Source organism: Somniosus microcephalus, chromosome 11, assembly GCF_052327205.1.
Source record: "Somniosus microcephalus isolate GS21.2 chromosome 11, FLI_Smic_1.0, whole genome shotgun sequence".
Classification (NCBI taxonomy): Eukaryota; Metazoa; Chordata; class Chondrichthyes; order Squaliformes; family Somniosidae; genus Somniosus; species Somniosus microcephalus.
Window position 1 is genome coordinate 94,577,557 of NC_140997.1, and position 15,824 is coordinate 94,593,380.

The window sequence follows — 15,824 nt, forward strand, 5'->3', positions numbered from 1 at the left end:
CGGCTGAGAGCATCCGCGTTCCTGTTTTCCTTGCCGGCTCTGTACGTGATCACATATTCATAGGCTCTTCGAGAATAATGAGATGGGCAGTAATACTGTGATGCCATTTGAGGCACCGCTTTCATCTCATTCAGTAAGCTAATAAGAGGCTTGTGGTCAGTACTGATTACAAACTTCCTCCCATATATGTACTTATGGAATTTCTTTACTCCAAATATAATGGCCAACCCCTCTTTATCAAGCTGTGAATAGTTCTTTTCCGCAGCTGTGAGCGTGCGTGAAACAAACCCGATGGGCCTTTCTGCTCCATCTGGCATACGGTGGGCCAACACTGCCCCCACTCCATAGGGTGATGCGTCGCAGGACATTATCAGCTCCTTCTTCTCGTCGTAATGCACCAACACCCTGCTGGACTGAAGTAGCTCCTTTGACTGCTGAAATGCTTTCGCTTGCTCTGGCCCCCAACGCCATGGCTCCTCCTTTCTCAGCAGTTTGTGCAGGGGTGCCAGCAGCATCGATAAGTTTGGAAGAAACCGGTTATAATAATTCAGGAGCCCTAGATAGGCTTTCAGTTCAGTCACTGAGGTGGGTGCAGGTGCATCCTGCACTGCCCGCACTTTCCCTGGTAATGGATGGAGGCCTGTGGCATCCACCCGATGTCCCAGGAATGTAACTTCCTTCTCCATGAAACTACACTTACTCCGTTTCAGGCGTAGCCCCGCCTCTTCCAGCCACTGTAACACTTTGTCCAGTGTTTTTAAGTGATCCTGATCGTCACTTCCTGTTAGCAGAATATCATCTAAGTACACAGCCACCTTTGGAATGCCCTGCAGAATGCCCTCCATAGTCCGCTGGAATATTGCTGGGCTAGAACTGACACCAAATGGTAACCTGGCATACGTGAACAGCCCCTTGTGTGTGTTCACCGTGACAAACTTTTTTGATTCTTTATCTAGCAATATCTGCTGATAAGCATGACTCATGTCCAGTTTGCTGAATCTTTCTCCCCCAGCGAGCGATGTTAACATGTCCTCCATTCTCGGAATGGGGTACTGTTCCAGTGATGATACTCTGTTCACTGTTAACTTATAGTCACCACACACCCTTACGTTACCGTCGGGCTTCAATACCGGGACTATTGGTGCCGCCCAGTCTGAAAATTTCACTGGTTCTATTACTTTGTCCCTTAGCAGGCGATCTAGTTCCGCCTCAACCTTGGTTTTCATTGCAAAAGGTACCGACCTTGGTTTAAAGAAACGAGGCGTGGCATCACTGGCTACATGAATCTTGGCTGTGGCTCCCCTTAAGGTGCCCAGTTCGTCCTTGAACACTAACTCATGCTTCATCAGCACTTCTTGCAGTGCCTCTGTACTGTCCTCCATTTTATTCATTGCCTGCCAGTACACACTCAACTCACTGATCCACCCTCGCCCTAACAGGTTTGGCCCTTACCCTGCTACCACTACCACCGTAAGCTCCTTGGTGACTCCTTTGTGTTCCACTTGTACTTCGGCCGCCCCCAAAATGTCCACCTTCTGTCCTGTGTAGGTTTTGAGACTAATGGGGCATGTACCTAGCTCTGGTACTTTTGCTTCCCCCCCATAGCTTGGCGTACTCAGTCTGCGACATTATGGTTACACTACATCCGGTGTCAATCTCAAACTTTACTTGAGCTCCGTTCACTATCAAATGCTGAGTGAGAGGGGGTACGTTGGGCCTTGAAGTGTCTATACTGTATACAGTGAAAACCTCCTCACTAGACTCTTCCTCCTCTTGTATGTAATTTGCCCACTTTGTGTACTTCTCCCTCCCCCCTTTTGCATGCTTTGCCCCTTTAGCACTGCTTCTCTCACTCACTGCCCTTTTACAGACTTTCTTTATGTGCCCTATTTTTCCACAATTGTGGCACTTTGCCTTTGCAAACCTGCAGTCCTTTGCATAATGGCTCGTCCCGCCACATCGGTAGCAATCCCCAACCCCGACTGGTGGACTTTTCGCGCCAGCTTCCATCTTGAAAACTGCTCCTCCCACTGGTTTACTCCATTTCTCCTTGCTCATACTGTTTAAGTCCTTAATGTCCTTGTTAGCCATCTCCATGGCTTGTGCTTTTTTAAGTGCCGTCTCAAACGTTAATCCTTCTTCTGACAGCAACCTTTGCTGTATACTGTCATCGTTAACTCCGCATACTAGTCTGTCCCTTAACATGACTGTGAGCGCATTTCCAAAATTACAGTCCTGTGCGAGCTTCCGAAGCTCCTCCACATACTCAGTAACGCTTTCTTCCGGCCTCCTAATCCTCGAATTGAATTTCCATCTCTGTACTATTTTACTAGGTTTCGGATTGAAATGATTCTTTAGTAGATTCACCAACTCGTCAAAAGATTTTTCTCCTGGCCGCTCCGGGCTCAGCAGATTCCTCATCCGTGTATAGGTTTGCGCTCCCACACAACTCAGTAAAATGGCCCTTTTCTTTTCAGTACTGTCCACCTCGTTTGCCATAAAGAAATGGCTCAGTATTTCAATATACTCCTCCCAAGACTGCGACTTGCTGTCAAAAGGTGCCACGGAGCCTACCGTTCCTGCCATCCTTGGAGTCCGGTCACTTCAGCCAAAAAATCAAACTCCGTTTCGACTCCCGCAGCCTAGCCTCGTGCTTTTCCGACTAGTTTGCTAACCAACCCGAGCACCTCTTCCGAATACTCCCTAACTATGACTGATCCACCAAAACTTTTCCGTCCTTTATTCTCGTCGCCATATGTGGTATCTTGAGGTGGCCATAGATGGAGACGGACACTAGTTAACTCCGTAACATGGTTTAATCAACACTTGCACATAAAAGCTTCTGCCATGAGGCAGCAAAAACAAAGAGTACCACAGTACAGCTCAGACTTAACTCAGGAGAGCAATTGCCACAGCACCACCTGGTGGATCAGGTTACTCATAACCTCCCAGGTTACTACAGAAAGAGTCCTGGATGCATTTTAAGGATCTTGGGGATCAGCTTTGTGGCTCCTCTCTGCACTGCCTCCAGTGCTTAAATGTCTCCCCTTGTGTCTCAGTGACCAGAACTGGACATGGCGATGTGGGCCGACCAGAGTCCTGTACAGTTTGCTAATCAATTGCTTGGACATGTTGAGTACTGAGACTTCCAGGTCTCCTTCAGATTCATCCTTGCCTATTTCATGGAGGAAGTGTATTGCCTATTTTGCCCGTTCCATTTACTTTGTTTGTGCGACACGTTGCAAGGAAGTGTCAACATCTGGAGCTCTGGCCAGCTGCCTTCTGTTGCTGAGTAAGGCCATTAGTTATCCGAGTTGATACTGATTGCAGCACAAGTGACGTGGGTCAACTTCAAGCCTGTTGCAGATGTCGGTTACAGTGACTGGTGGGAGGTGCTGTCAGGCTGCAGAGAAACTCGACAACCCCACACACCTGAATCCTGGCAGTGCTCCGTGATTCACAGAACACATCTATATATATAAAAGGATATGTCTCTCTGTCTCTCTGGCCGGCTATACAATCAAAAGTTATAAAGCGTACCTACGCATATGTTATATCAAAAGAAAGCTCATCATTAGGGGACTCTTGTAGGCATATTTACTTTTTGCTCCGGCAAAAATTGTGCCGACGGTCGGACAAACATTGTGCCGACGGTATCCAAAAAACGTTCAAAATTCCTCTCATTATCCGTTCATTTGCATCGAGTGGAGGCGGGTTCATTGTGTGTGCGGGCGGGCCATCCTACAGTTGAGTGACGTGATGATTGACCAATCCTACAGTTCAGTGACCTGACAGTTGACCAATCGGTGTGTGTGTGGGCGGGCCTTATCATTCTGAACCGAGGTGAGTTGCCGCCATCGATTCCAAACTTTTCATTTCTTTTTCCCACTTTCTGCGTGTTTCTTTTCAAATCTACATTTCCAGCAAAAAAAAAGTTGCTTTTAAAACACACATTGTTTTTTAAAAAAGTTAATTAATTTGTAAATCTTTTCACTAACATCTAGAATTTTCCTACTTTTCACCGTTTTTCCAGGCCTGTAAGCCTGGGCCTCTGTTGCCCAGCCACGCCCGAGCTAGGCACCACCCGTCGCGCTCAACAAGCGGCTCGCGATCGCTGCCATTTTTGTGAAGGCTGGAGGGGGCGGGCCAGAGCCGAGCGTCGCCACCGCCGCCATCTTAGTAAAGGCGGGTGGGGCAGGAGTCAGCGCGCGCGACTTGAGTCCGGCCTGGCCTCACGTGGTAGGTTGCACGGCGGCGTCTCTCTCTCTGCTCTTGAAGCCAGCTCGGGTGGGGGGCGGGGCTCGGGGTTCGGCAGATCAGGGCTGGGGGGGCGCAGGGCTCGTGAGATCGGGCCTCGGGAGATCGGGGGGGAGCGAGCCTCGGGAGATGGGGGGCGGGGCTCGGGAGATCGGAGATCGGGCCTCGGGAGATCGGCGATCGGGGGGCGGGCCTCGTGAGATCGGGCCTCGTGAGATCGGGCCTCGTGAGATCGGGCCTCGTGAGATCGGGCCTCTGGAGGGCGGGGCCTCGGGGGGGCGGGCCTCGGGACATCGGGGGGCGGGGCTCGGGACATCGGGAGATTGGGGGGCGGGACATCGGGGAGCGGGACATCGGGAGATCGGGGGCGGGGCTCGGGGATTCCCCCTTTCCCCCCCCCCCCTTCCCCCTTATCGCCGGCAGAGGGGAGAGGGTCTGCTGGCTCCCCCTCCTTTTCACCCCCCCTTCCCCCACCCCCCCTTCTCCCTCTCCCCTCCCCCCTCCTGCACCTCCCCTTCCCCTTCCCCCTCCTCCCCTTCCCCCCTCCCTCCTCCTCCCCTTCTTTCCCCCCTTTCCCTCCCCTCCCCCTAGTCGCGCTCTCTCTTTCCCCGTCGCTCTCTCTCTTCCCCCCCAGTCGCGCTCTCTCTCTCTCTCTCTCTCTCTCTCCCTCTCCCAACAACAACATGCCCTCAAAAATCCCTCGGCACCGCCGGGCACTTGAGCTAGTTTACATATAAATCGCTGACTTTTTAAAAGTGAAGATGTCTGTGCGTAGGTCCCTGGGCCTCGGGGAGTTCTCACTATCTGTCCCATTCACCAGCCATGGAGCTGGCAGTCTTGGATGTGACAATGATTGGGTTTGTTTTCAGTTTCTTTTGAACTAATGTTCAACTATCGGGTCTTTTTAACTCAGAACTTGCAACATTCAATACCGGCCATTCGGCCCAACCAGTCCATGTTGGTGTTTATTCTCCACATGAGCTGTAATCCTAATATACCGGCCCTGTTCCCAAAACCCTCTGTTTCCCTTTCCTTAAGCAACCGAACTAACATATTCTGCAATGTTGGCACAGTCTGTTTCAATGACTAAGTGAATTCGCAGCCTCACAACACGGATTTGTAAAAGGCCGATCGTGTTTGACTGATCTAATTGAATTTTTTGATGAAGTAACCGGGAGGATTGATGAAGGGAATGCAATGGATGTTGTCAACATGGATTTTCAGAAGGCGTTTGACAAAGTACCACATGGAAGGCTGGTTAACAAAATTGAGGCTCATGGAATAGGTGGGTCGGTGGCAGCTTGGATAAAGAATTGGCTTAAGGACAGAAAACAGCTAGTTGTGGTAAATGGCTGTTTTTCAGTCTGGTAGACAGTGGTGTTCCCCAAGGGTCAGTGCTGGGGCCACTGCTTTTTTTGATATATATAAATTACCTGGATATTGGAATACAGAGTAGAATTTCTAAATTTGTCGATGACACCAAACTTGGGGGTGTGGCAAACAGTGAGGATGATATCAATCGACTGTAACAGGACATAGAAAGGCTAGCAGATTGGGCAGACAAGTGACAGATGGAATTTAATATAGAGAAGTGTGAGGTGATGCATTTTGACAGAAGGAACAGGGAGAGGCAATATACACTTAATGGCACAGTTTTAAAGAGTGTGCAGGGACAGAGGGACCTGGGAGTTAATGTGCATAGGTCCCTGAAGGTGGCAGGACATATTGGGAGAGTGGTTAGCAAAGCATATGGGATCTTGGGCTTCATAAATAGAGGTATTGAGTACAAAACTGGAGAACTTATGCTGAACCTTTATAAAGCGCTGGTTAGGCCACAACTGGAGTATTGTGTCCGGTTCTGGTCCCCACACTTTAAGAAGGATGTGAAGGCCCATCAGAGGGTGCAGAGGAGATTTACCAGAATGGTTCCAGGGATGGGGATCTTAGCTACAAGGAGAGGTTGGAGAAGCTGGATTTGTTTTCATTAGAGCAAAGGAGGTTGAGGGGTGATTTGATAGAGGTGTACAAGATTATGACGGGTTTGGATAGGCTAGACGGGGAAAGGCTGCTCCCACTAGTTGATGGTAGAAGTGCTAGGGGACACAGATTTAAGGTTTTGGGCAAGAGATACAGGGGGGATGTGAGGAAAAACTTTTTTATGCAGCGAGTGGTGATGACCTGGAATTCGCTGCCGATGGAAGTGGTAGAAGTGGAGACACTCGATGTTTTCAAGGGGAGACTGGATAGGCACTGGAGGGAAATAAACTTTCAGGGCTACGGGGATAGAGCGGGGGAATGGGACTGACTGGTTTGCTCTACAGAGAGCCGGCATGGACTCGATGGGCCAAATGACCTCCTTCTGTGCCGTATGACTCTATGACACCCCTCTGTGTTTGTTGAAAAAGCGGAGTTTTTGTCCCACTCTCTGTGTCCTAAATCTCTTCCAGTTAATCTTGTATCTATGGGGTGGACCTTGACTTTGTGCGATATTGTAACATGGGCTGCCGACTCGCTATTGTCCCTAATTTTAATTTCCATTAACTCTAATCTTCCTTTCTGAAATCATTATTTTCTCTTCATCTAGATAATTATCTTTAACGATGTGTGGTGAATTTAGGTGAGGAGCATTTAATATTTATCTGAAGCATGCTCCGTGATTTCACGCTCCCCCCCCCCCCCCCCCCCCCGTGTTGTGCGTCAGTCTGTGCTGATGTACACAACGATATCACGTTGGCCTAAATCAAGACTAATGTGAGAAGTCACACAACACCAGGTTATAGTCCAACAGCTTTATTTGAAATCACAAGCTTTCAGAGCGCTGCTCCTTCGTCAGGTGAAGTCTGACTTCACTTGACGAAGGAGTAGCGCTCCAAAAGCTTGTGATTTCAAATAAAGCTGTTGGACTATAACCTGGTGTTGTGTGACTTCTCACATTTGTCCACCCCAGTCCAACACCGGCATCTCCACATCATAAATCAAGACTGGCTGCGAGTTCTGAAGTGGAGTGCGTGACCGTGATGAAATGTCGCCCCCTTTCTGTCTCCCTGCAGATTGCAGCGGTGTTAGAACACCTTCTTATGATCACGTGCTCAAGCTGGCAGATGCTAACTCCTACTGGTCAGTCCAGGAGCTGCACTGCATGTCCGCCGAGACTTTTATAAAAAGCGTCGAGCTCCTCGGTGTCCTGAAGAGTTTCGACATAGTCCGGCTCACAGCCCTAAAGGACAAAGCCAAGATGGTACGTGAGCACAGAAACTCAACTCGCTGTACACGACAACTACAACAACAACTTGCGTTTATTTGGCGCCTTTAACGTGGTAAAACGTCCCAAGGCGCTTCACGGGCGATTATCAAACAAAATTTGTCACCGAGCCACATAAGGAGATATTAGGACAGGTGGTCAAAGAGGTAGGTTTTAAGGAGCGTCTTAAAAGAAGAGAGAGTCGGAGAGGTTTAGGGAGGGAATTCCAGAGCTTAGGGCCCAGGCAGCTGAAGGCACGGCCGCCAATGGTGGAGCGATGAAAATCGGGGATCTGCAAGAGGCCAGAATTGGAGGAGCGTAGAGATCTCAGAGGGTTGTAGGCCTAGAGGAGGTTACAGAGATGGGGAGGGACGAGGCCATGGAGGGATTTGTAAACCAGGATGAGAATTTTGAAATTGAGGTGTTGCCGGACTGGGAGCCAATGTAGGTCACTGAGCACAGGGGGTGATGGGTGACCGGGACTTGGTGCGAGTTAGGACACGGGCAGCAGAGTTTTAGATGAGCTCAAGTTTATGGAGGGTAGAAGATGGGAGGCCGGCCAGGAGAGCTTTGGGGTAATCCAGCCTGGGGTAGGCCTGATTCTGCATGGCTGACACGGGTGCTGTGGGATTGTCCCCTGCAGGTTCCACCACACCAGGAGCAGCTCCTGTAATGTGGATGTGGCGTTACTCGCTCATGGTGATGTGCTTATTGCTACTCTTGCAAGCCAAGCAGCTTCATGCCCACTAATACCAGTTGTTCTTTCGCAAGGCTTGGGGCCCGATTCAAGGCTGGAAGAACTATCAGGTGGTCGCACTTGGGCGGATTGCGTTGTCTTTAAGTGAGAGTGAAATCAAAGAGCTGGAGCTTGGCTCTGTCGACACCATCGCTGCACTGAGCCAACAGACGGAGTGGACTCCAACGCAGGTAGGGAACGTCTTCAGCTACACAGGAGTCAGCCGAGAAACTTGGGGACCGTCCATAAATTATTTTTTTCTTGGACACAATAAAGAAATTTGTTTGACTCTCCCTCTCCCTGGTCCGGTTCCTCTGGTGTTGGCACCCCCCCAGTATCGCCCCCCCCCCCCACCCCCCCAAGTGGCTATTCTTCATGTGTAAACCAAGATGGGCAATTCGACCAGGGGAAGGACATCCGAGTCAAGCCCCATCCTGTCCTTGCCTGCCCCTTCCTGGGCGGCTCCCTGGCTGGTGATCGAGAGTGGGAATCTTGCCCGATTTCTGGCCCAGCAGTGCAGAGGCCCAGTGAAGCTGCTGGTCTAGCTGAGAGCAACGGGCTGGCAATCGAACCCGAGACCCACCTGGGCTGTGGGCCGTTTTGCCACATGTTATACAATTGTACCCATAACACACTCTACTAGTCAACTGTACCCCTCCAATAGAACACTAAGATATAAAGAAAATGGATAATTTCTGTATAATGTTTTAAAAAAAAAAAAGCACCTTTCAATTCTGCAAACACTTTTTACGATTCTAACATTAATGGACGGTCCTTTACTGGTGCGATTTATGGACGGTCCCTTGTTTTTTATGAACGGTAAGCTGCCTCGCCCATCGTGGCTCAGATTGGATCACATTCATTGCCCCTGTGACTCACCACTGATTACCTGAGCTGCTGTTGTCCTCGTGTGACGGCCAATGAGAGCTGGGCAGAGCAGGATGCAAATGACACGTTTGAACTACCTAATGCTCAAATACCACGGAATTCAATAGAATCATAGAATAGAATAGTACAGCACAGAAGGAGGCCATTCGGCCCATCGAGTCTGCGCCGGTTCTTTCGAAGAGCAATCCAGTTAGTCTCACTCCCCTGCTCTTTCCCCATATCTGTGCAATTTTTTTCTCCTTCAAGTATTTATCCAATTCCCTTTTGAAGGCTACTATTGAATCTGTATCCACCGCCCTAACAGGCAGCGCATTCCAAATCCTAGCCATTTGTTGCGTGAGAAGGTTTTTCCTCATGTTGCCTCTGGTTCTTTTGCCAGTCACCTTAAATCTGTGTCCTCTGGTTATCAACCTTTCAGCCATTGGAAACAGTTTCTCTCTTTATTCTGTCTAGACCCCTCATGACTTTGAACATCTCTATCAAATCTCCTCTCAACCTTCTCTGCTCCAAGGAGAACAACCCCAGCTTCTCCAGTCTATCCACGTAACTGTGATCCCTCATCCCTGGAACCATCCTAGTAAATCTCTTCTGTACCCTCTCCAAAGCCTTCACATCCTTCCTAAAGCATGGTGCCCAGAATTGGACACAATATTCCAGTTGGTGCTGAAAACTAGTGTTTTATATAGAATAAAAACAGAAATTGCTGGAAACACACAGCAGGTCAGGCAGCATCTGTGGAGAGAGAAACAGAGTTAACGTTTCAGGTCGATGACCTTTGGTCAGAACGAGCTGAGTATTTCCAGCATTTTCTGTTCTGATTTTAAATTTCCTGCATCTGCAATATTTTGCTTTTGTATTAGTGTTTTATGTCGGTCTAGCATAACTTCCTGACTGTTGTACTCTGTGCCTCGATTTATAAAGCCCAGGATCCCATATGCTTTATTAACTGCTTTGTTAACCTGTCCTGCCATCTTCACAGATTTGTGCACAAGCACTTCACGGTCTCTCTGTTCTTGCGTCCCCTTTAAAATTGTGCCATTTAATATTTAGTAGGTCTCTCCTCATTCCTCCTACCAAAATGTATCACCTCACACTTCTCTGCATTGAATTTCATCTGCCATGTGTCTGCCCATTCCACCAGCCTGTCTATGTCTTCTTGAGGTCTATTACTATCCTCCTCACTGTTCACTACATTTCCAAGTTTTGTAATCGGCAGATTTTGAAATTGTGCCTTGTACCCCCAAGTCCAAATCATTAGTGTACATCAAAAACATCAGTGGTCCTAGTACGGAGCCTTGGGGAAAGCCACTGTACACCTCCCTCCAGTCCAAAAAACAGCCATTCTCCATGACTTTCTGTGTTCTATCCCTTAGCTACTTTTGGACCCATGCTGCTACCAATGCTCCCGCTAATTTATTTTTTGGGTGCTCGTCCTCTTTAAATTTCCGCGCTTGGGCAGTTTTTCCATTGTAAAGCCGCTGAGCGGCCTGCGCGGGACCTCCAAATGGGAACATTGGCAGCTCCTGTCCATTTTATCCCATGGGCTTCAACTTTGCTAACAAGCGTAATATGTGGCACGTTATCAAATGCCTTTTGAAAGTCCATATACACAACATCAACCACACTGCCCTCATCCACCCTCATCAAAAAACTCAATCAAGTTAGTCAAACACGATTGGCCCGTAACAAATCCATGCTGGCTCTCCTTTATTGGTCTATGCTTGTCCAATTGGCTGATAATTTTCTCCCAGATTATTGTTTCTAAAAGCTTCCCCACCACCAATGTTAAACTGACTGGCCTGTAATTGCCAGGTTTATCCTTCTCCCCTTTTGTGAACAAGGGTGTAACATTTGAAATCCTCCAGTCCTCTGGCACCACCCCTGTTTCTAAGGAGGATTGGAGGATTGTGGCCAGTACCTCCGCCATTTCCACCCTTACCTCCCTCAGCAACCTAGGATGCATCCCATCCGGTCCTGGTGACTTAGCTACTTGAATTACTGCCAGCCTGTCTAGTACCTCCTCTTTATCTATTTTTATCTCATCCAGTATCCTGACAACCTCCTCGTTTACCATAACTTTGGCAAAGTCCTCTTCCTTGGTAAACACCAATGCAACGTACTCATTTAGTACCTCGGCCATGCTTTTGCCTCCACCAATAGATTTCCACTTTGGCCTCTAATCGGCCCCACTGTTCCTCTGACAACCCTTTTACTGTTACTATGCCGATAGAAGACCTTTGGATTGCCTTTTATATTAGCCGCAAATTGAACGATGTATCAGGTTGCATTCCTGTGTAGCATAGTGGCACAGCAGGTTGCACTCCCACACTGGAGCACAGAATAACAAGATTTTGGTCACAGGCTCTCCTTCCTGGCTCTCCCATCAGGCGGAATAGAGGCCAGGTTGTTTAACAGTTCCGTTAAGTGCAGCGTGGGGAATAAGAGCATGGCTTAGGAAAACAAATTAAAAGAGTAAGGCATTTTTCTGCTGAGGATTTGTTTTCCCTTCACAGAACTAGTTTGGAGTAAGTTTATCTCCACACTTTTTATTAAATTTACTTTTGTTGTAATTTTTAGACAAAATATTTCTGTCATCAAACCACTTTATCTCACCCATCCCCCAATTTCTATCTCTTGTACTCTCACTCTGTATGACTATTACGCTCCCTACTTTCTCACAGTTACACTCTGTCAAGGTGTTACATCCAATTGTTGTTTTAACGTAAACTCTGCGGGGGGAGGGGGGGAGCGGGGGAACAGCAGTACCGATTCAAACATCCCGCCGGGATTCCACTGAGAACCTGGACGGACTTCCCGGAGCCAGTGAGCGAAGTCCCGCTTCCCTCCTTTCCCTCCTGTGCTGGCACTGGCTGTCGTTTGGTGCCTCACACCCTTGTGACCAACCTGGGCAGTGACGGTTAGGAACATAGGAACAGGAGGAGGCCAAAAATGCTGCGCGAATGTATAAACGTAAGAGTTGTAATGTTAATGATATTGAATGGAATTTCAGACAAAATGGAGGAGCAAAAGTATAACTTGAAATATTTATGTAGCAGCTCAGTCCTCAATAGGGACATTTTTAATCAGTTTGTTTAAAAATGAAAGTATATTCATTCTTGTATATATTTTAACTCTCAACCTTGTTTTCAAAGCCCTCCATGGCCTCGGCCCCCCTCCCTATCTCTGTAACCTCCTCCAGTCCTACAACCCTCCAAGATTTCTGCGTTCCTCTAATTCTGGTCTCTTGCGCATCCTCGATTTTCATCACTCCACCATTGGCGGCCGTGCCTTCAGCTGCCTCTGCCTCAAGCTCTGGATTTCTCTCCCTAAACCACTCTGCCTCTCCCCCTCTCTCTCCTCCTTTAAGACGCTCCTTAAGACCTACCTCTCTGACCAAGCTTTTGGTCACCAGTCCTAATATCTCCTTATATGGCTCGGTGTCAAATTTTGTCTGTTAACACTCCTGTGAAGCGCCTTGGGACGTTTTACTATGTTAAAGGCACAAATTGTTGTATAATTAAGTGTTTGTTCTTTCTTGACAGGCTAGAGCTATGTTGGAAGGCTTTCTCCAAGATTCTGGTATGACTGTTGGTGCTATGAAGGGATCGGACCTGGCTGGGTTAGGGAGCTTGCTGTGTGCAATGAATGGTGGAGAAGTCAGCTCCTTGAGTGCTGCCACCTACAGGTAGAGACCATTTTACACAAAGCTTCAGCCCTACTTACTGTAGTGCGACGGATGGTTTGTTGAGGGCAAGGAATGGGAATAACTGCCAACACCGCAGGATTACCCTGGAGGCCCCAGGAATTGAAGATTAATCTCTAGGACGCTGCTGTGAGCAAACCCAGGAGAAAAATCATAGGAGCGATAACAAATATTGTGTGGTTTGTTTTGTTTTTCTTTGAACACTTATTTATTAGTTATAGAAAAAAATGGAGATGGGGATAAAAAAGGGCTGTTTGACCGAGTGGGGCAGTTGGAGGCGGGAGGTCATGTGATGAAGCCTTCAGGAATACTTCCAATCAGAGTTGGCAACCCTGGGCAGAAACCTGGTCGGAGGGCTTCAAACAGAGTTGGGGGCACTGATCTGGGAGGTGACAAAATGTTCAAGGAGGTTGGAGATGGCGATGTAACCATTGAGGCCAGAAGGGTCAAAGGTGGCATTTTCTGAGGAGGGGGTGATGGTGGTTTTAAAAGGGAGGGAGACCATACCTTTTTTATTCGTTTATGGGATGTGGGGGTCGCTGGCAAGGCCAGCATTTATTGCCCATCCCTAATTGCCCTTGAGAAGGTGGTGGTGAGCCGCCTTCTTGAACTGCTGCAGTCTGTGTAGTGAAGGTACTCCCACAGTGCTGTTAGGTAGGGAGTTCCAGGATTTTGACCCAGTGACGATGAAGGATCGGCGATATACTTCTAAGTCAGGATGGTGTGTGACTTGGAGGGGAACGTGGAGGTGGTGGTGTTCGCATGCGCTTGCTGCCCTTGTCCTTCTAGGTGGAAGAGGTCGTGGGTTTGGGAGGTGTTGCCGAAGAAGCCTTGGCGAGTTGCTGCAGTGCATCTTGTAGATGGTACACACTGCAGCCATGGTACGCCGGTGGTGGAGGGAGTGAATGTTTAAGGTGGCGGATGGGGTGCCAATCAAGTGGGCTACTTTGTCCTGGATGGTGTCGAGCTTCTTGAGTGTTGTTGGAGCTGCACTCATCCAGGCAAGTGGAGAGTATTCCATCACATTCCTTACTTGTGCCTTGTAGATGGTGGAAAGGCTTTGGGGAGTCAGGAGGTGAGACACTCGCCACAGAATACCCAGCCTCTGACCTGCTCTTGTTGCCACAGTATTTATGTGTCTGGTCCAGTTAAGTTTCTGGTCAATGGTGACCCCCAGGATGTTGATGGTGGGGGATTCGGCGATGGTGAAGCCATTGAATGTCAAGGGGAGGTGGTTAGACTCTCGCTCGTTGGAGATAGTCATTGCCTGGCACTTCTGTGGCGCGAATGTTACCTGCCACTTATCAGCCCAAGCCTGAACGTCGCCAGGTCTTGTTGCATGCAGGAATGGACTGCTTCATTATCTGAGGAGTTGTGAATGGCACTGAACACTCTGCAGTCATCAGCAAACATCTCCATTTCTGACCTTATGTTGGAGGGAAGGTCATTGATGAAGCAGCTGAAGATGGTTGGACCTAGGACACTGCTCTGAGGAACTCCTGCAGCGATGTCCTGGGGCTGTGATGATTGACCTTTGTGCTAGGTATGACTCCAGCCAGTGGAGAGTTTTCCCTCTGATTCCCATTGACTTCAATTTTACTAAGGCTCCTTGATGCCACACTCGGTCAAATGTTGCCTTGATGTCAAGGGCAGTCACTCTCGCCTCACCTCTGGAATTCAGCTCCTTTGTCCATGTTTGGAGCAAGGCTGTAATGAGGTCGGGAGCTGAGTGGTCTTGGCGGAACCCAAACTGGGCATTAGTGAGCAGGTTATTGGTGAGTTAGTGCCGCTTGATAACACTGTTGATGACACCTTTCGTCACTTTGCTGATGATTGAGAGTAGACTGATGGGGCGGTAATTGGCTGGATTGGATTTGTCCTGCTTTTTGTGGACAGGACCTACCTGGCCAGTTTTCCACATTGTCGGATAGATGCCAGTGTTGTAGCTGTACTGGAACAGCTTGGCTAGAGGCGCGGCTAGTTCTGATGCACAAGTCATCAGCACGATAGCCGGGATGTTGTCGGGGCCCACAGCCTTTGCTGTATCCAGTGTGTTCAGCCGTTTCTTGATATCACGTGGAGTGAATCGAATTGGCTGAAGTCTGGCTTCTGTGATGGTGGGGACCTCGGGTGTAGGCCTCGGGGCAATGATAAAATAGAACCATAAAAAGAAAAACTGTTGTGTGAAATAGGTCTATTTTAATAGGGCCCTTTGCCTTGATGTGTGGAATCTCTGCAAACCCCTCTGACTAGCATTTCCCTGTTTTCTGTTGCTCCAAGCACGGAAAGGCACGGAATTCCAGCTCAGTCAACTCCCCACATCCACCCAGGTGGTGAATGGAGCCTAGAGGCAGATTGAGCAGCAAGTCAGCCGAGGGTTTGCAGGTGAAGGGCCCTTGGAATGTATTAAGAGTACAGCAAGCCTCAAATATATAATTACTGATGGGGTGGTGGAAACAGAAAGAAAGAAAGACTTGCATTTCTATAGCGCCTTTCACGTCCACTGGATGTCCCAAAGTGCTTTACAACCAGTGACGTACTTTTTGAAGCCAATTTGCGCACACAAACAGCAATCTGATGATGGCCAGATAATCTGTTTTTGTTATGTTGATTGAGGGATAAATATTGGCCAGGATACCAGGGATAACGCCCCTGCTCTTCTTCAAAATAGTGCCATGGGATTTTTTATATTCACCTGGGAGGGTAGATGGGGCCTCGGTTTAACATCTCGTCTGAAAGACAGCAGCTCCGACAGTGCAGCACTCCCTCAGGACTTGAACCCACAACCTTCAGGACTTGGAGGCGAGAGTGCTATCCACTGAGCCACTGGCTGACACAGATTAAATAGTAGCTTTTGAAAGGGAATTGGATAAATACTTGAAGGAGAAAAAATTGCAGGGATATTGGGAAAAGAGTAGGGGAGTGGGACTAACTGGATTGCTCTTCAAAAGAGCCGGCGCAGACTTGATGGGCCAAATGGCCTCCTCCTGTGCTGTGCT

At 48.6% G+C, this 15,824-nt stretch overlaps 1 protein-coding gene across 2 annotated transcripts in view; it reads left to right on the top strand.

Annotated features, from left to right (window-relative positions):
• Positions 1-15,824, top strand: part of LOC147110772 (otoancorin-like) — an 87,797-nt gene that overhangs the window by 56,260 nt on the left and 15,713 nt on the right. For both annotated transcript variants that reach the window (XM_086001083.1, XM_086001082.1), the window contains 3 exons: positions 7,308-7,495; positions 8,270-8,425; positions 12,665-12,807. In XM_086001083.1, coding sequence (XP_085857209.1) covers positions 7,308-7,495; positions 8,270-8,425; positions 12,665-12,807 — 487 coding nt within the window. The remainder of the gene's footprint in view (positions 1-7,307; positions 7,496-8,269; positions 8,426-12,664; positions 12,808-15,824) is intronic.